The sequence below is a fragment of the Gopherus flavomarginatus genome, chromosome 2 (assembly GCF_025201925.1).
Source record: "Gopherus flavomarginatus isolate rGopFla2 chromosome 2, rGopFla2.mat.asm, whole genome shotgun sequence".
Classification (NCBI taxonomy): Eukaryota; Metazoa; Chordata; order Testudines; family Testudinidae; genus Gopherus; species Gopherus flavomarginatus.
In genome coordinates, this window is record NC_066618.1 from 31920952 (window position 1) to 31948315 (window position 27364).

The 27364-nt window shown below is 38.1% G+C and overlaps 1 protein-coding gene across 11 annotated transcripts in view; it reads left to right on the forward strand.

The window, feature by feature from the left end:
* ZNF438 (zinc finger protein 438) overlaps positions 1–27364 on the forward strand; it is a 90652-nt gene that overhangs the window by 58040 nt on the left and 5248 nt on the right. For 7 of the 11 annotated variants that reach the window (XM_050939046.1, XM_050939045.1, XM_050939044.1 and 4 more), the window contains one exon: positions 24190–26206. In XM_050939046.1, coding sequence (XP_050795003.1) covers positions 24190–26206 — 2017 coding nt within the window. Of the gene's footprint in view, positions 1–22220; positions 22526–24189; positions 26207–27364 lie in introns of all 11 variants that reach the window. The other 4 variants (XM_050939040.1, XM_050939041.1, XM_050939042.1 and 1 more) reach the window with 2 other exon arrangements.

A 27364-nucleotide genomic window follows, 5' to 3' on the forward strand; every position in this document is an offset into this window, starting at 1 on the left:
GGCTCCCACTGGCCGGAGTTCGTTGCCCCATGCCAATGGGGCCTGCAGGAAGTGGCGGCCAGCACATCCCTCGGCCCGCACCACTTCCCGCAGTCCTCATTGGCCTGCAGTGGCGAACTGTGGCCAGTGGGATCCACGATCAGCCGAACATGCGGATGCAGCAGGTAAACAAACTGGCCCAGCCCACCAGGGTGCTTACCCTGGCAGGCCACATGCTGATCCCTGATCTAGGAACAAGCAATGCAGGTTATACCTACATCCTGGAAAGCAGGAACTCTGAAAAGGATTTAGGGGTCATAGTGGGCAAGCAACATGAGCTCACAGTGCAACTCTGTTGCAAAAAAAACAGCTAATGTCTGCCTTGGATATATAAGTAGGAGAGTAGTGAGTAGGAGTAGGGAAATGATTTTACCTGTGTATATGGCATTGGTGAGACTGATATTGGAATACTGAGTCCAGTGCTAGTTCCACATTTTAAGAAAAGATGTTGAAAAATTGGAGATACAGAAAAGAGCCACAAAAATGTTTTGAGGACTAGAGAAAATCCATTAGTGTGAGAGACTTAAAGTGTCTTTGTATTGGTTAAGTCTCTTCATACATACAACTGAGTTAACATTCATGCTCTTAAAGTTTTTAATTTAGTAAAATACAAAGTGCATTATCAGTGATGATAATGGTAAAGCAAAGCACAGAATAAAACAAGACTAAGCATAATAATAACCCTTAGAATATATCAAGAATGAAAAATTTTATTGTTTTAATCTTATAAAGTACTTACAGCTTTTTGTGCCAAAGCCTCTAAAAAAGTAGCTATTGGTTACATTATAGTAAAGGCATGTATTCAAGACTTATATTGAGTAAGTATCACAGTATTTGTCCCTAAATATTTCAGATCAATCCAAGTATGTCTAAGATTTTGATACTGAACAGCTCTTTGCACTCTGGTGGTGCTTTCTATAGTGTAGATTAAAAATTCTCAGATCTTTCTCTCGTTGCAGGGCAATACTTGGTTTGCAAGAGCTCTTTAACCTCTAAATGGGCAGAACTCTGCTTCAATAAAGATGTTGATCAAATTGGAGAGGGCTCAGAGAAGAGCCACAAGAATGATTATCAGATGAGAATAACACTGTCTATAGTGATAGACTTAAAGAGCTCAATCTATTTAGCTTAACAAAGAGAGGGTTAAGGGGTGACTTTATTACAGTCTGTATGTACCTACATGGGGAACAAATATTTAATAGGCTTTTCTGTTTAACAGCTAAAGGTATAACCTGATCCAGTGTCTGGAAGTTGAAGCTAGGTAAATTCAGTCAGAAAATAAGATATAATTTTTTTGACAGTAAGGGTAATTAACCATTGGAACAGTTCACCAAGAGTCATAGTGGATTCACCATCACTGACCATTTTAAGTCAAGATTGGATATTTTTCTAAAAGTTATGCTAGGAATTATTTTGGGGAAGTTCTATGGCAGGGGTGGGCAAACTACTACCTCGGGGTCGCATCTGGCCTTCCAGACGTTTTAATCCAGCCCTCAAGGTCCCACCAGGGAGCAGGGTCCTGGGCTTGCCCTGCTCTGGCATTCCAGCTGGGGATCGGGGGCCTACCCTGCTCCACACTGCTCCCAGAAGCAGTTACATGCCCCCCCCTCCGGTTCCTACATGTATGGGCAGCCAAGGGGCTCTGCATGCTGACCCCACCCCAAGTGCTGTCCCCGCAACGCCTATTGTCCTGGAACCTCAGCCAATGTGAGCTTAAGGGAAGATGCCTGCGGACAGGGCAGCGCGCAGAGCCACCTGGCTGTGCCTCTGCACAGGAGCCAGAGGGGGGACATGCTGCTTCTTCTGGGAGCTGCTTGAGGTAAGCGCTGCTCTGAGCCTGCACCCTGAGATTGCCAAGCCCATTTGCAACAGCATCATCAGCAAAATGCAGAGCCCTCAGGCCACCATCAAATGTGGTCAGAAGGCAGTCGTCAGTAATGTGTGGTGATATCTGTTTTTGGCCACAGCTGCGTGTGGGATCCTCTCGTTGGCCTCAGGTGTGAAGGCTAGTTGCACATTGACCCTGGCTGCTTAAAAATCAGTTCAGAAGGGTCCAGGAGAGGTGTGGCAAATCAAAGCTGGGTACATGCATGGTTGGGTCAGTTATAAGAGACTGGTTTCTGATATCATCTGCAGACCATTCTTCACACCACTTCGTCGTTGCAGAAAAATCTGGGCAGGGCAAGTGGGCCACTGTGACGAGATGCCCCGGAGTGCAGCCTGGAACTGTGGGACCACTGTGCCCCCTTAATTCTCTCCAGCCTGAGCTCTGTGTCACAATGCCTTGCTAGTGACCAGCAGCAAACCCCTCCAAGATCACTCAGCACAACATGTGGAGCCCCACACCCAGCAATATTGCATAAATGCTCCCAGAGCCACACAGAGAAAGGCACCAGAACCAAATACCCCCAGCTTCTAGCACTGTACCTCAAGAATATACTGTCTTGCACTGCTCAAGATGGCAGCGCAAATTATTTATTGGTTCACCACTTCAACAATGGAAAGTGAACATACACCAGCCTTTGCAAAACTGAGCAGATTTGCCCCATGCATCATACAAACTCACTGGTAAAATTAAACAAATTTATTGACTATAAAAATAGATTTTAAGTGATAAGCAAAAAGTCAGAGTTAGTTACCAAAAGAAATGAAATACAAACATGCAGTCTAAACTCTCAACTCTGTTAGACTGGGCAACATCTAGATTAAACAGTTTTCTCACCCCACTGGATATTGCAGTCCTTAATATATAGGTTTGTTCCTTAAACATGGGCCAATCTCCTCTGTTGGAGTCTTGTCTTTTTCTCATTATCTGAGTTGCTTGCAGTGTAGTGGGAGCAGGAGAAGGGCCCAGTATATCTCCACTCTGTCTGTTTTATATCCTCATTCCATGTGCTTGGAAAACAAGTCCATGCATGTCTGGGGGCATCGCTGAGTCTCCAGACAAGGTTGAGCAATTCCTGTGGTGTGGCTTTATGCAGGTGAGTCATTGAATTGTAGCTCCCTTGCTGGACAATGGTTGTTGATGGGCTGTTAGAAACCCCACCCGGGTGTTGGTTACTTTCTTTGCTGTTTGCCTCTGGGGAGCTAATATCTGGTTGATTCCCCAATTTACAGCATGTTTTAATGACAACCATATAACATGATTCTCATAACTTCATATGCATTAATGATATACATACCGTATGTATTCGTTCATTAACCCGTTCGTTTATAAGCTGACCCCCCTAAGATGGTTAGGTAAAAATAGCAAAAACTGTATTACCCTTTCATAAGCCAACTCTATATTTCAGGGGTTGGCAAACTTTGGCTCCTGGCCTGTTAGGATAAGCTGCTAGCGGGCCTGGATGTTTTGTTTACCTGGAACATTCACAGGCATGAAGTCCCTCAGCTCCCAGTGTTCGCGGTTTGACGTTCCCAGCCAATGGGAGCTGTGAACCGCGGCCACAGGGAGCTGAGGGACTCCATGCCGGCAGACGCTCCAGGTAAACAAAATTACAATGTATTAGATATCCAATCCAAATAACTCGGACATAGGTTAGTAGTTTGTTATAGAAGTGGATGGATAGGGTTCTGTGGCCTGCTTTGTGCAGGAGGTTAGACTAGATGATCACATTGGTCCCTTCTGACCCTAAAGTCTATGAGTCTATGAGTTTAAAATCATCAAATTTTGATGTAGACCCATTTCTAAGCTGACCCCCGCTCTTTGATGCATCTTTTTTTTAACCAAAAATATTTGGCTTATGAACAAGTATATGCAGTATATGGATAGAGAAATGACTTTCAGCAGATCATAACCTTTTCCCTGATAACTTACAAGGCATGCTTTATGTTTAAGAACACAATCAATATACAAATGAGAAATTTGGGGTTTCCAGGATGCTCCCCAAGGTATAGACTGTCACAGCCACAGTAGGTGCCTTGACAACAGGTACGCTTTTGGGTGGTCAAAGAGGTCTGTGTATAATGGTAGGCTCGGCTTTGCCCTGATCTTCTCAATATTCTGGTTCTAGCAACCTCACAACAAATGTGTGAAGGAATGTTGTTGTTTAATACAGGAAGCAATAGTACTGGTGTGGGCCGAACTGTCCCAGTTACAATGAGGTTGGGTGAGTGTAGTTGTGTGTCAGCCAACTTGATGTATGATAAATGGAGCACAGTATTCTCCCGCAGACTAATCATTCTCTCCTCTGATGTCTTCTGTTGGAGAGTTTGAGCATTTGTTGCACATGAAATGCTGACCAATTTGCTTAGGAGGTTGTTGCGCAACTTCACCTGAACTCCAGTTTTTCTCTGGTGGTTAAGATATGTGAGAGATCTATCTAGGGTTATTCGGAGATAGACTGGGTGGGATTTGTGTTTCAAGTGATGTCCATTGAGAAGGATATTCGGTTCTTGGACTGCTCTGGTGGTGGTAAGATGGAACACACAAAACTGTCTTGGTCACATTTAGTTGTAAATGCTGTCGATTACAGTATTTGGACATTTTAGTCAAGTCAGCATTTAGGGTGTCTTCAAGTTCTGAGTAACTGTGCTTGGATGCTTAAGCAAATGTAATCTGCATACGTGAACTTACAGTATTGGGTCAGTGGGAAGTTGTTTGTGTATAGATTGAAAAGTGTCAGTGCCAGCAGAGCGCGTTGGGGTACACCATTGTTTTCTCTTTTTTTGTGTGCTAACTCTGTCTCCCATGTGCACTCAGAAACCTCTGTCGCAGAGGAGGAGGTCAACAACATAGACTACCTATGCTAGGAGTGTTATTGATAATTTGACTAAGAGCCGCTTTGTATTTTACTAAATTAAAAACCTTAAGAGCATGAATGCAAACTTGATTGTATGTATGAAGACTTAACCAATACAAATACACTTTGAAAATAAAATTGAAGACTGAATATATGCATGACCACTGAGCTTGATGACATTGGGGGAGTTGGATAATTCAGAGGATTAGTAGGATAATGGGATTCAAAGATTTTTACACTTACTGTAGGACATAGGAAGTTCATGACCAAAAGTGACCACCATCTAAGCAGGATTCCCGCACTGTTAAATGTTTAGCCTTCAGAGTAAACGTGGCATCATAACTTGTTGGCATTTTTGTGATGCAGTTACATTTGCACTGTGGTGCAATATCACCACAATCTGACAGGGAGTTGGTTGGAAAACTTTTCAGTAGAGTCCCATCAGAAACTTGGACAGTCACACATAAATCAGGACTGGGATCAACGCTCTTGAGTACTGTTCGGTGACCTTATGCAAATTTTCTGCAGTGTCTCTACTTAGTACACATGTGTCTATATGCTATATAAGTGTTAAGTATAATGCTACACTTGGCACCCTTGTTGAAAGTCTCACTAGAGAAGTAAGTGACTAAATGGGCCATAACAACTGAACTATTATTTCTAGAGGTAGCTCCTGCAGGTCAAGATTGGAGCATGGCATGACTGGGAAATATAAGGAAGCTTTCATTGTTGTAACTGTTACTCTGGCACTTCTTGCAAGCACCAAATTAAGTTAAAATAGCAATCTATCCATTTAAAATATTAACACAAAAATAAGCAGTAAAAGTAATATATAAATCATACTATGTTAGTTCTTTAGAGCTTGGTCCAAAGTCTTCTGAAAAAATTGAATGCTTTCAGTTTGCTTTGATGGGTGTTGGGTCATGCCCTTAATGTATACTCTGGTATGACTTACTCATAATTTATTTTGCTTTGTATTACTAGTTCTTTAGGTGGATGCGTAGTGCTTTGGTTCCTTATGTCTTGGAATATTTGGAAAATTACTAGCAAGAAAAAATCACAGTGAGGCTTTTATGTTCCATTCTGGAACACAGTGTCAGCTTCATTGGCCTTAAAGATAGTTGTGCTTAAAGTGACTGCTTATTTGCACAGTGTTCACAAAATGCTTTCGTAGCTCTCAAGATGCAAGGTATCCTGTGAAAGTTCATTCATGTGTCTATCTATCTGTACAAGTAGTTAGGTTTGGTAAGATGAAAGTTATGGGGAAAAATAAGTTGACTTTTACATTCAGAACTAAATAGCCTGTATTTTGGCCAATTCTGTTGACCCTTGCATTTATAAACAAGAACTCGAGAAAGATAGACAAGTGGTCCTCCCAAAAATCAATGACTTCTTGTAAATCTGTTCATAATCTTATATTTGAGTCTGTTGCATTGATGCTTTCTTTTAAGAATCTGAGAAATAGCATCAAGAACTTTAAATACTTGTATTTGTTACTCCTCTTCAGGAAAGTTACTGTGACTATCAGAGGGCACAATGCAGAATCCTTTAACTCTTTCTGAAGGTACACTATATGCTCTAAGCAATTTTATGAGAAACTAGTTTTGTGATTTGGAATGTGGTGGAAAATTAGTAGAACGACACTAAAATGAGCTCAGATTTATAATATTCTACCTTTATTTTGTTCATAGGTACTAGAATCACGATTTCAAATGGAATAGTTGAGGTTTTTTTTTGTTGTTGAAGAGAACTGGTAGATGTACTTTATATACATTCACTAGCTATGATGGAAAATGGAAGCTAATAACTGCTTGTTCAGCAAGGCTGAAAACTGTACTTTCCTATACTATGAAAATAATTCTGATCTTCTTTTGTTCTACATTATTTGAAGATTATTAAACTTATTAGAATTTTTTTCTTTCAACTTTTATAGTGGAATTTGGAAAGAAAAATTTTACAAAACCTTATCCACACTATTAACTATTTTATAGTCATTTTAAAGTTACTGGACATAACTAGTACAAACAAAAAATTGTAAACTTGTATTCAAGTATGCTGAGATCAGTGCTTGGTGATACTGTATGTGCCTATTGTTGCACTTAGGAGAGACAGTCCCTGTATTTAATTTATTGTATTTCTACTTTGTCCCTTCAAAAGTCTTTTCTTGTCAATTTGTATTTTGGTAGGGTTAAAAAGTATGTCCGTTTTTACTCTCCCAATATCGGTAGGTGTATATATATGTGCTGTAATGCATCTTCGCTATACTGAGAATTTTGAATGCATTTTCATCTTTAACTTCAATTCCTTTTCTATGTAAATTTGGTCATAAAACTAACATTTAAAGATTGTTTTTAACTTCTGAATTACTTTCTTGTTAACAGTAGTATTAAAACCTGAGAGAAGTGTCATGTATGTGACATGATAGGCCATAATAGTCTGCAGTGGCTTAGAAGGGACTTGTTAAATATGCATTGTGTAGTGGTCATGCTAATTTAAAAAAAATAGTTTTCTTATTTAGCTGGAAGTATAGCGCTATTACTGTCATGTTTGTATTTTGACATTTTTTTAAAGAGTGGATATTTTATTTAATGCTGTAAAGGTTCTGAAGATGCCATTATGGTAGTCCTGTAAATTCCTCTCCATTGGCCGATCCTAGGCCTGATGGAACCATTATTCCTTTGGAGAGATATTTTAACTGTTTTGCGTGCGCTCTTGGTCCTTAAACTGAAAAGTCTCTGCTATCATTTTTTTTAAATAATAAAAAGGATTTGAGCATATTGGAAATCACGTATTTGAGTAATAGGAAAAGAATCTTAACCTGGCAAAACTTGGAAATTGCAGAACCATTTTTAAAAATTGTTTTTAAAAGAAAAATTCATCCCAGGCTAATGGTGTGTGCCACGTTTCAGCCCAGAGTGAAGTATAACAGCCTAGGTATAAAACTTGGAAATGAAAGGTTATGATGGAAATGCTGACAGGACTCTGGCTAAAGTTACATCAATGTGAAACTGTAATATTCTAAAAATATAGTAGTCTTGGTGTGACCTATTGTATTTTGCCATCAATAGCATTTTGTCCTTTTAAATCAAAAATCAGATTTGTTTCTTAAGCACGCTGTTGAACTGTGAAAATTCTATGATTACATTAACAGTTCTTAATGATTTATGTGCAAGGATAAGCAGATACATTTCTTTTGAATAGGTGGTGAGAAAACAAATGATATTGGAAGTGGAACCTCTCAGTCAATTACACACACAATATACTATTGGTTTATCAGCCTATAAATCTACTCATTGAAAGTGCCGATTATTTTTCAACTATAGAAAGTCACAGCAATAACTTAGTGCAAGTTCCTTGACTGACTACCGAGAACCCTCACTCTTTTATGTTTGTTACATAATACTAGTAGTACTACTGTAATTTTATATATATTCCTGCCTGGCACATATATACTGGTCAGGAAAACACTATTTTATTAACAGAACTTTTCAAAGGGAGTTTGCTCATGTGACAAAAGAATTGTCTTTGTGGTGAATATTTAAACTTGCTAGATTTTGATTTTTTCCTATAATTTTGAAATCCCTACTGAAACGTCATAGGCTAGTAAATTGTTAAACCATAATATATTTTGATCTTACATTATACACATAATTTCACTTGCAAGTGTATAATTTGTCCCCTTAACTTTGGAAACTGAGATTTTTCTAATGCTTAATAGCCATGCAAAATACCATTGTGGAGTATCAGCCTGTTGGAGGGCAAACAAAGCTTCAGATGGGGAAATGCATGATTTATAAATCTTGTCCTCTAAACACGGCTAATATGAACTAGTCTTGCAACATGAAACAGGTCAGGTAGATCCAGGAATATATTATCATATGTTTTTCTATTATTTTTATAATATACAATGCATAAAATCTTACTAATGGTAAACTGGAATCACAAGTTTCCTGCTGGGCATGGTTGTATCATCAATTCATTCATGTTAAAAAAAATTATTTATACAATATAGTTCAGTGTATATCAATGTCAGTAGAGTCATTTAGAGCTTGAAGGTCTCAAACTTCAATTAACCATGTAAATGTATTTCATAGAACTTTGTCAGAACTCCCGCTGCCTTTCTATCATTAGTATAAATGCAGGTGCAAATAACATTTATGTACTTTGATAGAAAGCAGTTGGAGATGTTTCACTGTGGGACACATCGCTTTCAGATTGTGTACATCTGTTCAAATAATGTATCCAAGCCCAGTGACATAAATGCAAGGATAGAAACATCTGCCCCTGAGACCACTTTCCATATAACAGATGCTTACATCTTTATTTATGCAGATGGCTTGTGTGATGAGCTGAGCAATGATGAAAGCAAGAAAGTGAGACAAAGATTTTTTGAGTGTTGGCCAAACATCTATATTTTGTTTTCAAATATCTACCACAAACAAGAACAGAAATCCATATAAACATACTGATGCTTTTCAAAAAACAAGGCACATTGTTTTACACATTTAGTGTATTGGCACAAAAACCATAAACACTACAAAAATGTCCCACTTCAGAACAATAATTCCAGTTTATTTACAAAAGATGCTAAATAGATTACTTTTACTTTTAACAGGCAAGTTTGACTGTCATGCTTTAAAATATACATATACGCACTCAGTTATGCAAAATATCTTGATTGATTTGGAAAAGTTTCAAATGTGCAAAGATTGAATATTAACATACATTTTGAAAGAGATTACTTTCAAACATTAATTTATTTTAATTATGTATGATTTGTCATAAGTCATTCAAGATAGATCGTATATCTCAGTAAAAACGCAGCATTACAAAGTTACTAGATTTTTAGTTTAGAATTTCAGTTGTTTCTGGAATATTGTAGGATTGTCCATTTGCACAGCTGTACTTAGTTGAGATGGCACATTAATGAAAAGAATGGATTTATAATCAATGAGCATAAGTCTGGACTTTATTGCTGAGCTAGGACTGCCCATTTCATACCAACAAAGGGAGTTTAAATAGGAGCTTTATTTTAGTTCAGACTCCCCCTGCTGGACTTCTGCAACATAGTATTCTGACCACAGTTTATTTGTTTTGTCTGAGAGAGAGCAGTTTCAAGCTCACTGCTCTCCAAAACAGTGTGCTTGGGAGTGAGAGAATATCCTGTCACAAAACTGTTGGATACTTCAAATAAATACAATATTTGACCTCGCTGCTTAGGGCAGCTTGACAAGGCTGCCTGCTTCTATGTTGTATGGTAAATTAGCACTTATCACCGCAGTATGTATGCACCTTCCTCAAAGTGTATCCTAGAGCAGCCTCAGCCTCCCATTTTACCATACCTGCCAGTGACATCCTTCATTAGTGCAGCTGTTGGTCTGCTTCCACTGTTCTACCAATGTCAGCAAACCTTCCAAATAGGTGGAATCATGCAGGAAAAGGTAACATGGGGATGCTGTAATCTGTTTTCTTTTCTACTGGATCCTTCAGTACATGTGCCAGAGAGACCCAGCCAAGTTCAGATCCCACAGAAAGTTGGAACTTTCATATGTTCTGAAAACTTCAGATCTTCTCTTAACCAGAGCCACGATCGTTCCAGAGAGATTTTAATTCTAATATATGGTGCAGGTTCTCTGAATGTCTTTGGAAAGGAAAATGACGTGCCTATATAGAATAAAGTGAAGCTTCTTTGAACTTTAATGTTTTGTGTTACAGCCAAATTGGCTATAGGTGTCAGTGTCTTGTATAATCTCAGCCAAAACTATATGTTTTTACTGCAAATAAATTGCTTATCATAAAAGAAGAAAAGGGAAGGGAATAGATCCAAGAGAAGTATAAAAACCCTAGCTGTAGTTACCACATTCAGAAGTTAAATCACCTAGGCCATGTTCAGTGGAACTGAGTTTATTTACAAAAACCCTAAGTAAAGGTTCTCCTGCTAATCATCCAGATTTAGCAGTCTGTTTAGCAGTCTAGTCCTTCCATTAGGGATAATAAACCACTGTACAAGAACAACAAGAAAATTCCCAACATTTTTCAGGCGACGTCTCAACAGTCAATCTTGCAGCTCTCTTGTTTATCTGGAACCAGAAAGCATTTTTCCAAGTTTGCAATATGGAAGTCAACACACATACTTTTTCAGCAACTCAAATAACACCATATAATGTGTATTTGCTGCCGCGAGAGGCCTTAAGCCTAACTGGTAAATTAAACATTTTCTGTTCTCCTCTGAACTGGTTCCGCTCTAGACAGAAGGGTTTTAAATGTCAGATAAGAAGGTGTACTTTATAAAATGTCAAGATATTTCCCCATTGTCTTCATTCTATTGTCTATTCCAGCACTTCTGTGTTAAAAATATATTTTGGAATTAAGAGACCTTAGCCTCCTACTACACTTGAAGTATCATCCAGGTGTATTTTGAGGGGTCTTTTTACTCAATACAAAGACAAAAAGATTTTATCCTCAGCTTATTTTTAAGGGAAGCAAGATTCAGCACAGAAAACATTTCATGACTTATTCATGAAATGGCGCCACTTTACCTTTCTGTGCTCCACAGTTCTCAAGAATTCTACCTTCATTTATCCTCAGACCTGGACACTATCATTTCCTGCAGGTCAGGGAGCACATTGTTTATTAATTACCATATTATTCAGTATATCTTCTACTCCCAGAACTTTGTCCAAGTTGATGTGACCTTGATAGTCCTTTTTTAAAAGGCATTTACAGTTGCTTCACAAGGAATGAACTGCTAGTTAGGGTCTTATCCCTCTTGGAACTCATTTTAAGAAATCTCTTCTTCCAGAAGAGACAATTTTAACATTCAGTTTCAACCTTTTCTTTCAAACGTTCTTCTCAATAGCCACCTTCCTGTGTCTAGTTCACATTCATGTTGGTGCCATGCTTGTATGAATTCAGTGGCCGGTGCTGCATCTCCATCCATTGTTAGTTCTTCTGAACAATTAGAACTTTTGATAGTCCGTCCAAAGCAGTTTTGCCATTCACTAATCCCCAGGGATGACCACCTGCATTGTGTGACAACTGAACAGAAGCAAGAGGAAGAAAGATTTAAAAAATTGAATTGTAATGCTATCACAGTCATTCCCTTCCTGCACAGTGGGGCCCCATGTATTGGAACAGCATATTCTCAAGGTAAGACTAACTTTAAGGTTGACAGTCAGTTGCTGCAAACTGGCATGTGGAAGCTGAACTATATATCTTTGAATATATCTTTGATAATGTGTCCACCAAACAGTTTCTCCGTGAGGTAGACTGTTTGTTTGTTTTCAAACAGGAAAATACCAATATTTTTCCTTACTGGTTTCACAGACTATTTTCCCAAGCTGATACAGATGTCAATGATATTAATAATTAAGTATTTTGTATCTAGCACTCTTAAAGTGGTTTTCAGCAGTTGATTTGAATGCATTTAAATTTCATCTGACTTTTTGACTTGTGGAATTCTAACAAATTATTTAAAGCTTGTTCCCGCTATGACCCTAAGTACATGCTGTTTTCTGTACATATTTGTATTCTGCACCTCTGAGATTCCGTGCTAATTACACATCTTTGTTCTCTATCCCTGTATTATAACAATAGTTTAAATGTTGAGTTCAGTTTATTTTTCAAACCTATGTTGAATTACGTACACAGAAACAAAAAGAATCCCTATGTTAAAAGAACATTATTAAGGGTGCAAAGTTAAGAACTCAGAACTTAGGAAATACCAGAACTAAGGTTGCCTGAACAACTTTAAGTCACCCCATACATATGCAGGATTTATGTGTTACTATTTTTTTTCCACACAGTACTGCGGCCTCATTCAGTGCACAGAATAGGTGGCGCTCACTTAATGAGCAGCTATTCAATATTTTGTTTCCTCCTCATTGTTCTGTGTGTGGTCTCATGCCTTATTTACTGAAGACTATTCATACTTCAGACTAATTTCCAAATGGGCTGTTTTATGGCCTTCATCACTTTTAGTATGAGTGCTTCACAAATATTAATGAATTTTTCACAACACTCCTATTGTCAGAAACCAGGATGTGGGCAATCATGCCTAGTGGTTAGTGCTGGAGTTAGAGGCCAGAAGTCAGAGCCAAGTTACAGAGCTGGGTTACCTGGAATGAGGTAAGACTAGCCCAAGACTGGGGCCAAGTTAGGAGCAGGGCTGGGAACAAGGAGGCACAGGAGCTAATGCATCTGTGAGCAAATGCTTTGCATAGCCACCAAACTGCTGCTGGGTTTAAGAGCTGGTCTGCTGATTTTTTCCACCAATTAGGTGGCATAGCCAACCAGGCAGCCTATTATAGGCCGACTACACTCATTAGGTTGCCCCGGGGACTGCAAGCCCTGATTTTTAACACCTATAAGATGAGAAGGTGGTGTTATCAGCAATTTAGAGAAGGGGCTGAAGCACAGAGATTAAAGTTTTCTAGAGTTCAAGGTCAGAAGGGCCCATTAGATTATCTAAGAATATAAGAACGGCCAGACTGGGTCAGACCAATGGTCCATCTAGACTAGTATCCTGTCTTCCAACAAAAACAATGAGGAGTCCTTGTGGCACCTTAAAGACTAACAAATGTATTTGGGATAAGGTGCCACAAGGACTCCTCGTTTTTGCTGATACAGACTAACATGATTTCCTCTCTGAAATCTGTATTCCAACAGTGGCCAGTGCCAAATGTTTCATAGAGAATGAAAAGAACAGGGCCATTATCAAGTGATCCATCTCCTGTTGTCCAGTCCCAACATATGGCAGTCAGAGGCCTGGGGACACCCAGAATATGGGTTGCATACTTGACCATCTTGGCTAATATCCATTGATGCATCTATCCTCCATGAACTTATCTGATACCTTTCAGAACCTTGTTATGGTTTTGACCTTCACAATATCCTTTGGCAACAAGTGCTGCAGGTTGATTGTGTGTTGTGTAAAGAAGTGCTTCATTTTGTTTGTTTTTAAACCTGCTGCATATTCATTTAAGTGGGTGACCCCTGGGTCTTGTGATATGTGAGGGGGTAAATAACACTTCCTTATTCACTTGCTCTACACCATTCATGATTTTATAAACCCCTCTTATATGGAGATATACCTATCTCATAGAGTTGGAAGGGACCCCAAAAGGTCATTGAGTCCAGCCCCCTGCCTTCACTAGCAGGACCAAGTACTGATTTTGCCCCAGATCCCTAAGTGGCCCCCTCAAGGATTGAACTTACAGCCCTAGGTTTAGCAGGCCAAATGCTCAAACCACTGAGCTATCCTTCCCCCCTTAGTCATATCTTTTCTAAAATGAACAATTCCAGTTTTTTTAATCGCTCCTCGTATGGAAGCTCTTACTTTAATAATTTTTGTTGCCCTTCTCTGTATGTTTTCCATTTCTAAAGTATCTTTTTTGAGATGGGCCAATCAGAACTGCATGCAGTATTCAAGGTGTGGGTGTACTATGGAGCCTTTTTTTAAAAACTGTTGTCACATTAGCTATCTACCAGTCATCTGGTACAGAAGGTGATTTAAGTAATAGGTTATATATCATAGTTAGTAGGTAGTTAAATTTGGGTTCCTTCCGAACTCTTGGGTGAATACCATCTGGCTCTGGTGCCTTAATACCGTTTAATTTATCAATTCATTCCAAATCCTCCTCTGTTGACACACTGATCTGGGACAGTTCCTCAGATTTGCCACCTAAAAAGAATGGCAACGATTTGGAAATCTCCCTCACATCCTCTTCAGTGAACTTCTCTGTAATGGCCTTGTCTTCCTTGAGTGCTCCTTTAGTACCTTGATTGTCCATTGGCCCCTCTGATTGTTTGGCAGGCCTTTATGCTTCTAATGTACTTAAAAAAATATTGCTGTTAGTTTTGAGTGGGTTTTTTATCCTGACTAATTATACTTTTACACTTTACTTGCTGAGATTTGTTTTCTTCGATTTTCCTCAGTAGGATTTGACTTCCATTTTTTAAAGGATGCATTTTTGCCTCTAACCGCCTCTTTTAATCTATTGTTTTGCCATTGTGGCATTTTTTTTGTCCCCTTACTGTTTTTTTTTAAATTTGGGGTATACATTTAATTTGAGCCTCTTTTATGATGTTTTTAAAAAGTTTCCCTGCAGCTTTAAAGGCATTTCATTCTTGTCATTGTTCCTTTTAATTTCAGTTTAACTAACTTTCTTATTTCAGCAAGGGGGACTACACAGAAGTTAAATGCTATTGTGGTGGGCTTCTTTGGTATTTCCCCTGCACTCCCACAAGGATGTTAAATCTAATTGTATTGTGGTCACTATTTTCAAGCGGTTCAGGACTGACTTAGGACTAAATCAAGATTTGCCTCTCTCCTTGTGGGTTCCAGGACTAGCTGCTCCATAAAACTAGTCATTAATGGTGTCAAGGCTGATTTCCCCACTCTGACACTTTGAGTGTGGAAGGTAGTGGCCTGCAAGGATTCCAAAAATTAATACTGGCCACTCCAGGCTTGTATTAAACTCCCAAGGTTACAGCTTTTCTCTGCCACCACGAGAGAGAAAACAAAGGAAATCAGCTGTTGCCACCAGCTACTTAAACAATCTATGCACAAACCTCTTGGGACACAAAAATCCAATCCTATTCTTAAAAAAAAAAAAAGGGGCAAATTTTATTAAAAACAAAAAGAAAGGAAATATATTTGGAATTTAGGCTTTTTGCTAAGTTTTAAAAAAACAATTACAGGGATTAAGCATCAAGATAGCTTGTTGAGGTCCAGTTTAAAGGTTACAAGCAAAGCAAAAGCACCTGGGGTCAACACAGAGGAGTCCCCAAACCATAAAGAAGTAAAAGAGATAAACCTAATCACATCTTCCTAGACAATCTATTTACATATCTGTGGTTTCAAATGGGTAGTTCGAGGTATGATCTGATGATTTTCATTCCTGGCTCAAGCTTTTCCAGCATAGCTCCAGGCTTATCCTGCTCTCCAGGAGAACTACACAAACAGACAAAGGGAAAGTTTTTTCCCAATTTTAAAAAGCTCTAGCCTTCCCATTGGCTCTTTTGGGCAGGTGCCCACTCCCTTCCTTTTACCTATGGACTTTTTAACTCCTCACACGTAAAGCAAGTAGAGAACAGCTACTAACTGGGATTTTATAGTTAACTGGCTGGCCGGGTGTCATAAAAGGGAGCTACCTCCCCTCCTTCCTTTATCACAAATGGTGTCTAGAAAGTTTATCTTTGCATCCCATCCTGAGATGACGTGTACTCAGTCAATATGGGCATAGTTTAAATCCTCCATTACTATTGAGTTTTCTAGCCTCTCTAACCTCCTTGAGCATTTCACAGTTACCATCACTATCCTGGTCTAGTTGTCACTTGTATATTCCTCCTGCTTTACTCTTACTATTCAATCATGGAATTTCTCTCCATAGAGATTCTATGGTACAATTCGATTCATTTAAGATTTTTACTATGTTTGACTCTACGCTTTCTTTCACATAAAGTGCGATTCCCCCACCACCATGACCTACTCTGTCATTCCTACATATTTTGTACCCTACTGTAGCCTGTATATCACATGCCATTTCATTTTATCCAGTTATCTCTGTATAAAACCTAGTAACTTCTGTTTTGCTAAAGCATAATTTATATGCGTTAAGCATATCGTCCAAAAAAGGCATCCAGTCTTGATTTAAAGACATCAAGAGATGCAGAATCTACCACAGATTCCTCATTTGAATTTGACGTCCTTCATTTTCCAGCTATTGGTCCTTGTGCTAGAAGAAAGGGTCCTTTAGTACCTGATATTTTCTCCCCTAGAAGATACTTCTGCATTGTAACCAAATCATCTCTTGTCTTCTTTTTGATAAACTAAACAGATTGAGCTCTCTAAATCTCCTGTAAAACATTTTCTCCAACTCTCAAATCTTTTTAACTCAGTGGTTTGAGCATTGGTCTGCTAAACCCAGGGTTGTGAGTTAAATCCTTGAGGGGGCCACTTAGGGATCTGGGGCAAAATCAGTTCTTTGTCCTGCTAGTGAAGGCAGGGGTCTGGACTCAATGACCTTCCAAGGTCCCTTCCAGTTCTATGAGAGAGGTATATTTTTTTTTTATTTTGCTGCCTTGATTTCATGCAGACATCAAAAACTCATTCTTCTGTAAAATTTATAGATAGTAGAGCCAGAAGAGACCACCTTGAGTCATCCAGTTTCCTGGATGTTGGCCTACATTATCAGCACTCATGGCCTACCAGGTAGCTAGGTAGGGACAGGACAGTATTGTTCTATTACGACTGTAGCAAGAGATAACAAGTCCTGGATCAAATTTACTCTGAGAGTCATGGTCTGATGCTTCCTCCTTGTTTCGTGGGGGAAGTCCAATTTGCATGAGCTGGAACCTAAGCAGCCCAGTGACAGTGGTGATCTCTTTTCTCCTCCTCCTGTATAGCCCATACAGAAGAGAGTCCTAAATCCCCTTACTCTTCCGTGTGGCTGTGGAAGAAGGCTTATGATTGAGCCCTGAGAAAACTGTCTCAATGCCCAATTTCTCCAACTTGACAAAAAACATACCAAATGATAGTCTAAAAGGTGTTTTGTTTGTTTGTTTTAAATTTTAGACCTTTCCTCCTTGTACTACCTTTTTGTGAATAATCTTTTTTCACATCTTATTTCCTTTAGTGTGTCTATATACAGCAATCATGTCCACCTTGAGTTTTTAAATATTGTATACATTGCTTTCTTTCCTCGTATCTTATCTTCTAATCTTTATACATGTACATAATAATAGCCAGCTCTTATATATTTGTTTTTCTCTGTATTTTCTCCAGCTTTTCAATATCCTTTATAAACTTTGAAGACCATAATAGCACCCAGTATTTTAGATATTGGTAATTTGTAACAGAGGTACTGATAGAAGCATTATCACCTTATTATGGCATTATACAAGATATCTGTCTGTTCATATGAATAAAAAATGATGTTGGATTTATTTTTTCAAAGACAATTCCTTTCAATTTCTTTCTTATTGTCACCCATAATTATTTCTGTTTTCCTGCTATCTATATGATTTCTCTTCCAATTAGTATCTGTTTGCATCTTTTTTCCAAGTAGATGACATTATGTTTATAAGCATTAAATCTTATTTAATCCCATGTATCCATTATGCTAATCTCTCCAGATCACTTTAGCACTTAGCGCTGTCCTCCTGTGTGTTTGCTGTGCCTCTGCTTTTGGTGTGGATCAAGTGTATTCTGTACTGATTTTAAGCCTTCCTCTAATTCCTTAATGAGAATAGTGAACATTATGGCTTCTAATCCAGACTCCTATAGTACCTTACCTGACATAGTTGCCTCTAACATGCATACTGTCACACAGTTTTGAATCCATAGCCTTATGTACTGTATCTAAGTGTGATATGTGACTTTTTTTTTTAAAAGCTATAAGCAAGTCAATGCAAGGACTGCATTTTCTTGTGTTTGTATAGTGCCTAGTACAAAAAGGCCCCCTTAGGATCTTCAGATACAACAATAATACAAATATATTTAAAAGTTAAAAGCGTTATTTAGATTGAAAACTCAAGCACATGAAAGTTAAGAATTGCTAGAATTAAGGCTGCTTATACAATTTAATTCAACCCCCTAGTGCATATCCATTATCATACAGCCTTTAATTACATGATCACATACTATTTTCTCCACAGAACTCCTCCGTCATTCAGTACCTCTCTGTGTGGCCCCAGTGCTTGCCATGCTTTCTTTGTCACTAAATGCAATTAAAAAAAACTCACACACCTGGCATGTTGAGAGCTATGCTCTTTGCATTACCTGTCAATCTACATATACCTACCTCTTATATAATACTTCCATAATACAGTTGTTGCCATTAAAAATTAACATTTGTCAATCAACTGTGTTTCTGACAGCTTGATGCTTTCAGCCATATGTAAAATAGCAAGTTTCAGGTACTCCTGGGTTAAATTCATACAGTCTCCACCCACGGCACTACCTATGAACAGTTCCCAGTGGTGTCACTTGTGTGTCTCCCTAGCCATCCCCTTGCCATTCCATCTTTCTGTTGCTGCCACCACCACCAGCACTAATCGAAAAGGAGAAAGAAGTGGAGGAGGCCAAGGGAGGAGAGAGAGCATCCAGCGTTCCCCCTTTTACCTGGAAGAGGTAAAATGGCCCATAATGGGGGCTGAAGGGAGCCATGGAGAAGCAGCAGCTCCCCTGGCAGTGGGTCACATCTGTTCTAGCAGGCTACCCATAGCTCCCCCTGTTGTCTCATTTGCTGCTGTGGCTATCTGAGACAGGCTTTGATGCTCCAGTCTCTCTATTATTAGATAAGAATCTTAATTACACTAGCAGCTGCATGAGAGAGAAATCTAAAGCTGGGTATCCTCTGCATATCTGTGCAGACCCCACACTGGGCCCAAAGGGGTGCAGCACTGAGCCCAGTTAGTCTCACCCCTCCAGACCTGCAGTGTATGCTCCAACTGGAGGGGAAGCTTAAATGGGGGCCACTCAGTTCAGAAGGGGAAGCTGGGCAGGAAGACGGACATATCTTGAGGGCTCCTGGGTAAGGGACTTAGACCAAAGAGACTGCAACCCACACTTCTTCACTAGACTATCTAATGCAAGCTTGGCAAAAAAAAAATCAGCATTCAGTACTGAGACCAAACATGGGATGGTTCAGCTTGGAAGGAATATTTGATAAAATTTTGGCCAGTTGAAAAAAGTGTTTGTATAGAAACTCTGTCTCAAACTCAGCTAAATCATTGCTTAACATTACAATATACTGCATAATATGAAAAGTTGATTAAAAAAATCCATTATTTTAACGGCCATTTCAAGAGTTGTTATTCTTTTGGCTAAGAACTTCATGAGACTGTCACTTCAGAATGATGAATTGTATAGAGAATTCCTTTTAATAAATACCATTTTACTGTCTTCTAAGTTTGCAATAAAGAAAATACATGAGTTTCACAAAAGGACAATATGTAAAAATACCCACTATTTAGTACATCTGTTTCCACAAATGGTGCCTCATCCCCCAAAATTAATAGTTCTTGTGGTGCCTGACATTTCTGGACTCCTGGGTCCTAGAGTGTTCAGGGCCACTCCACTTGTATTTCCCCTCAGTGATCCAGCAATGGCACCCAATTCAGCTTCCAGATCTCCAGCCGTTGCCTTTCTGGTTGGAGAGCCGCATCTCACTCCCTTGTTAGTCTCTAAGGTGCCACAAGTACTCCTGCTCTTTTTCCCAACAAAGGCAGTCTGCCTAAAGAGATCTGCTTGCTTTCCCTTCAGAGACTGATAATAGAGTGATTCCTACAGATATAAGTTACCACTTGGAGTTTTCTAGGCAAGCCTACTTTATTCTTAAGGTAAAAAGCATTACAGAGAAAACATTAAAAAAATTTTGTAAACATACACGCATCCTAATAAGCTTACCAGAGTTCTTCCTAACTCTCACATGGGCTCTGGCCAGAACATTCTTTCAAGCACCCCACCTTATGGGCTTCCTTGTGACTTTAAGTTCATCAGAGCTTCAGCTCAGAACAAACACACTCAAATGATAAGTTTAGTCCATCTTTTTATACAGATCAAAGCTCTTTGATCTGGAGTTCCCAGAAGCAGATAATTAGTGTGCAGTGGTCTCTCGCTCCCCAGGGGGAGGCTTCAAAAAGAGGAATTATATTAGCATATACCCCCTTCTCCAAGAGAAACCCCCTTAATCTTAAAAAATTCATATTCACATCACTGTGAAGATACAGTCCTTTCTGGAGAGTGCATTAATCTTGAGTACTTACTAAAGAGGTTCCATACAATCCCACAATAGTTCATAAATATTTGCGTTTGTAATACAGTGAACTCCAAAGATGCTAAACTTAACTCAGTAAAGTTTAACTTGATTCAATAAGGTTTGTCAGTCTGTCACAAGGAGTTATTGGGATTTTTGTCTCTGATATGTCATTTTCTTTAGTCAAAGGGAAAGTACTTATTTGGTAGAGCTCTGTATAAGCTCAGAACTTGTCTCTTTCACTAACATAAGTTGGTCCAGTAAAAGATATTGGCTTCCCACATTATCTCACCTGGGACCATTGAGGCTATAGCATCACTGCAAACAAAAAGCTAGTTGTCATCCATCTCAGAATGTGCTCTTCATTGAATAGGACTTTGGGACAATAAGACGGAGACCACAGTGGAAGCCAAAATTGAAGGGAGAATGAAAACCACCTCATGTGGAATACTGTAATAAACTCAAAAACTGCTTGTTGTATAGAAACTCTTAGACATCCATACATGGTGAAAAGTATCAGGGGGTAGCCGTTTTAGTCTGTATCCACAAAAACAACAAGGAGTCCGGTGGCACTTTAAAGACTAACGGATTTATTTGGGCATAAGCTTTCATGGGTAAAAAAACCTCACTTCTTCAGATGCATCAGTGTTGCGATAGCCTTGTTGTTGATGCATCTGAAGAAGTGAGGTTTTTTACCCACGAAAGTTTATGCCCAAATAAATCCGTTAGTCTTAAAAGTGCCACCAGACTCCTTGTTATACATGGTGAAGGTAACATAGTAAATAAGAGCAGATTCTATACCATAAAAGAAAAATATAGTCGTCCTTTAATCTCCTGTCATTAAATAGAATAGGGATTTTGACCTACACTGTTAACTTTCAATTTCAGAATCTAGCCTACAGCTCTGAATTATGTGCCTGGGCTAATGATTACATTAATCCACATAGTCATGTTGTACTTCTTCTCAAAACTCACATAAAATCTTACCTTAAAAACAAAAATTGTATGTAAGAAGCAAAAAGCCTGAATACTACCAATAATATTAACAGCTGAGAGCTTAGGGTTTAAGAGCTAAGAATAGGTTTTTTTACTTTGATTCTGTGCCCAGGGACTCTGGAAGATCAGTGGGTTCTAATGAAAATCCCTCTGTATTACTGCCTTTAGGGGGAGATTAAAATGAAATGTATTTTTAAAAATAATGTGTGTAACTTGTAATATGAATTGGTAAGGTATTCCACATACACCTCTACCTCGATATAACGCGAGCTGATATAACACGAATTTGGATATAACGCAGTAAAGCAGTGCTGCGGGGAGGTGGGGCTGTGCACTCCGGTGGATCAAAGCAAGTTCGATATAACGCTGTTTCACCTATAACATAGTAAGATTTTTTGGCTTCTGAGGACAGCGTTATATCAAGGTAGAGGTGTATGTGGTGAATATGCTATCTAGGGATAAAAGTATTAGAAGAAAGGTACACTCAGTCTTTGCACATTTTTAATGATGTACATAGAAACTTCTCTACTAAACAACTTCATAGTCATTCACTGTGAACATTTTTGGAGTCTTGTAGCCTTCAGTATTACTTTATTTTTTACATTTTCTGTTTGACATCCTTCTGTTTAAGACTGAATTTTCCTAAAACCACACCTTGCTTTTTTCCCAATATTACTTGAAGGCCTAGGAACTTATAGGTGATGGACCTGACCAGATTGTATTTCGGGAGCATCTAGTGATCTAGACGAGAGCTATCCCAAGTTACAGGATGGATTAATTTAAACAGAAATGACTTAAATCAGCAAGCAGGAAATCTAGAGCAACACGTGGTTCATCCTCCTGCCTAGAAAGTGAGAGTAGTTTTTCTGCAATAACCTCAGGCTGTGCTAATTTGAGGTGTCAGAAGATGAGTTTATTTATTGATAGGCAATGTGAAAATGGCAGTGGTGCAGTGCAATACACGTCTTTCCATATACTATCTGAAAGGTAGGCTTATGCCTCTGCTGATCCATGTCCATTGCCTTTTGTATATTTTAACTTTCTTCTGTTGTTTATTAGCTTTATTCTTTGTCAACATGTTTTTCTTTCTTCCTCTATTAACACTTAAAAAAAGGAGTTGACTCACTTTTAAAATGTCTGTGATTTTAATTGTAAAAACATGTAAAAACATTACAAAAGTCTGAGGAAAGCTTTTTAAAAGAGAGTCCCACAAGGGACTAGAACTACAACCATAGCTTTAAATAGAACTACAGTGCTATGTGGCCAAAGTGCATATCATTTCAACAGGCAGAAATAAGAGTGATTATAAATTTTTGCTGGCAGTACATTTTATCCCAAGTTACATTTGCAGTTTTGTAGCCATAATTTTTGAAATGTCAGATGAGTTTCTGTCTATATGTAAAAAAACCCACAAGTGTTAAAAAGGAATTGGAGGATGGCATGACAGGTAGAAAGGCATGCTCAACAGGTGTGTTTGCATTACCGTTTTTTTTTTTTTACTCTTATTGTAGACAGAGTCCACAACAATTGGAATGGCTCTGAGCAGATTTTCGTGCAACAGTACCAAAAAGACCTGAGCCCTGTCTACACAAGCATTTACAACATTCCTAATGCCAGTGCAGCAGTATTATTGCTGGAATATTAATACCATTTTTTCTAGTGTAGAAGAGGCCGATGAAGATGAGTGCTGGAAGTAAAGAGAGTGTATGATGTAGAGTGGAAAATGTTTTAGAATTATTGATCAGATGAAGAGAAACTAACGTTTTTGTTTGCAGGTGTTAAGTATAGCTAGGGCCCTTCGTTTTCAGTTGTTCTTCTATTTAATTTTTCCTTGGAATTTTTTAGTTTATTATATCCCTAATCCCCAAATAAAATTTTTCATTTGAATAAACAGTTTACTATTGTAGACTTACGCTTAGAAATATTTACATTTAATAATTGGGCAACACCATTTATAGTGCACACAGTCAACTTCATCCTTTCTCCTGTTTTATTCCTTGTGTTCTGAAACGTATTCTGATATAGACTTTCATTTTCTTCCCATTTTAGTGTGTCAAATCTTTATATCATTATCTGCTAAAAGCTTGAAATGTGTACGTGGTGGGCGTGAGATTTGTCAGCACTCTCAGATGCACATGCACTTCAGAGCTTGTGTGCCTGTTTGTTTGTGTGTATTTTCTAGACTAATATGTAGCCTTACTTCAACAGGCAGCTTTGCATATACACGCAGACTAATGTATTATCATAATACATATATTTCATGCAATGTATTGTATTTTCCTAATAAAACAAGTTATTTTTAATATATTTGAATGATACAAAAGTAGGGTAAAAATCAGAAAAAAATGAATAATACTTTTTGTAAAACCAAGGAATTTTTCGGTAAAAATATTTTTAAACTGAAAATGGATGGGCTTAAGTATAGCCAAACACATTACTTAAATCTTCTCAGGTTTATTAGCCTTTCAGTTTGTCTATGAGAATTGAACAGTTCCATACATAAATGAGTGGTGATTTACATATCTAGATATTTCTAGTAAGTTTTTGTGAAATGGAATCCCTCCTAAACAAGTTATTTTTTGATAAAGTAATCTTAAAAAAAAAAAAAGGTTGTTATACATCATATTACATGTTTGTGTGTTTTATTTCAGATAAATGGAAATCCTCTTCTGGGATGATAAGAAATGGAAAAGGTTTTCAGAATAAAAATCAGTTTAGGACAATTGCACCAAAGATGGTACCTAAAGTTATAACTTCAGGGGTGGTGTCTTGTCTTCCACCTGTTCTTCCTGAACAAACTAATTCTATTTCATCTGCAAGCTCTAAACCACGTATAATGCCAGCACAAAACTATACTCTAATGCAAGTTGCTGGTCATGAGGGAACTTTTTCTCTTGTAGCTTTACCACATATCACTCCTGCACTGGCAGCACAACGAATCCAACAATCAAATGTGCCCCCTCCTGAAAACCTCAAACTACCCATTCCTAGGTATCAATCTGTAAAAAATAAATTGTTGATTGACAAAAAAACATTTCAAACCTCTTCTTCAAGTGCACATAACAAGATTTCCAGCAAGGTACAAACTTCAGCACGGACACCAGCAATGACTACTTCAACTGGAGACCTTCCTGACGCTCATTCTACTACAGATAAATTGTTGATTGACAAAAAAACATTTCAAACCTCTTCTTCAAGAACACATAACAAGATTTCCAGCAAGGTACAAATTTCATCACAGACAACAGCAATGACTACTTCAACTGGAGACCTTCCTGAAGCTCATTCTACTACAGATTCATCTGAACAAGTTATTTTAATTGATCATGGTTCTACTGAAATTACAGTTGGTACTTTACTCAGTGAAAACAACTATGTAGAATCTGAATCTCCTTTATTAAAGAAAACAGAAACTGCTGAAGATAGTATTTCGGGACCATCTGTCATTAAGGAATGTTTGTCCAAGCCAGTGAATCCAAGTAATCCTGTGAAAATGAGTCTACATTCCATGAAATCAACTATTGAAGCCACAAAAGGCTCACTCATAACATCTGAGAAACTTAAAGAAAAACTGGTGAATTCTGCAAATTCTGTCACTGTCCTGTCACCGGCAATATTTGGCAATGAAGTTCAATTGACTCAGTCCGCACCAAAAGGAAAGCTTCCTATTTTGCCATATTCAAGAATGAAAAATGCAATATTCTGTAAATCTAAACAAAATTCTAACACTGTGGCTGCATCTACTCCTGGGCGAAGACCTGAATGTGAAAAAATACCACCTTTGGTAAAAACCTTTAATGTTTCTACCAGAGTTTATGATAAACTACTAGCGATATCTTTTGCACAAATCTCCAAACAAGCCCCCCGTGAAAATACCTTCAGTCCAGCCACTAAACTGGATGTTGATAATCTAAAGAAATTGAATGGTGTAGCCTCTAAAAGAAGAGGTAGAAAACGAAGAACCCCAGATGATAGATTGGCATTTCAGACCAAAAGAAGAAAGTGCATCATTAATAAATGTAGAGAGGGTAAAGAGAGAGTAAAAGTTGATCCCCATGAATCAAAAGGCAGTAAGGCTGAGTCAGTTAAAAAATACCGTAGTATCAGACCAAAACCTGTAGTTATGCAGGCTTTAGCTCCACTGACTTCTGCGGCTATAATAGAGACTCAGACTCCTGACTGCACAGAACAAGACATTTTCTTAAATGATACACTTCCAAATAAATATTTAAGCTGTAAGCAGAGTGATGGCACTCCTGCTAAACAAAGTGATCTGTGTAGAAATTTATTTTCTACTGTATCTAAGCCATGGCATAAGTGCCATGTCTGTAACCACAACTTTCAATTTAAACACCATCTTCAGGACCACATGAACACACACACAAATAGACGGCCTTATAGCTGTCGAATTTGCCAGAAAGCATATGTTCATTCAGGAAGCCTAAGCACTCACATGAAGCTTCATCACAACGAAGGCAGACTCAAGAAACTTGTTTGTTGTGAGTTTTGTGCCAAAGTATTTGGCCATGCAAGAGTATACTTTGGCCATCTGAAGGAAGTACACAGGGTTGTTATCAGCACCGAGCCCTCCACAGGCGAACAGCAACTGCAAGATGCTTTAAAGAATAGAGACATAAATGTAAAAGGAGCAGAAGAAACAATAGAGAGGTGAGTGCATATACAAGTTAAATGTCAATAAGAAAATGATTTCATTATTTGTGTCATTTATGGACTTCTATTATCATAAGTTTTTTATTTTTATTAACTTTTTCTTCCAAGGTGAGATTCAGAGCTGCTTGCAAATTTTGTTAGACCTCTCTAGTCAGTCATTTAGTCCATCCCTTTCCTCCTATAATCCATCAGGATTTATTAATCCTAAATTATCATTGACCAATTGGTGTCTAGTCTAGTCCTGAATATTTCCTGTTAAAATAATACCGTAACCGATAGTGGAGCTGGGATTTTTTTTTCATTCCCTGACTTCTTACAGTTAAAAAGTGTTTCCTAATATTTAGTCTTACTTTTTAGCCCTGTTCTCATCTGTATTCTTTCCAGTTTATATTTTTTAAAAGAATAGTATTCAAAACTGAACACAACATTTCAAAACATCAAATGGTGTTGCATTGTTTACTTGTACTCTGTTTACCATGTTATGTATTGTTACCCTATTCTTTCTCAGAGGTACTGCTATCTAGTCCATATTCATGCATTTGATTACTGCTTTCTACTATCTATCATAGAAGGTACAAAATGCTCCTGCTCCTACCTTTATGGTTTGTGGTGAAATAATCTTTCCATGGTCGGATAAATGCTGACTTTTTAGTTTGTATTACTATGCATTTGTATTTATTAAAATGTAGCTTATTAAGTTCATTTTATTTCTCTACTGTGTCAATACTATACTGTGTTTTAATTTGACCCCTCTCTGCTTCATACCATTGTGAGTTTGATTAGTGACTTCTTTATCCTCTGAACTGTTAATTAAAGTTTTAATAGCATTGGACCTAAGTGGACACTGCAACACCTCATTCATTTTCACTGTCCAGCTTACGATGAATCATTTATAGTTACCCTGTTAGTTTGAATTTTTTAGTCAGATTTGTATCACTGTATAGAAATTCCATCTAATCCATATTTCTCTAGCTACTATGGGAAAGTGTTGTGTGGAGCCCTGTCAAAAACCTTATTCAAATCAAAGCGATGCTGTCTGTCCGTACATCTGTTTCCTTTATCTTTCATGTTTGGTATCCAATTACAGAAAGAAATTAAAAGGGCATTAACTGGTTATAAATCATATATTTTTAAAATATCTTTACCTATGTAATC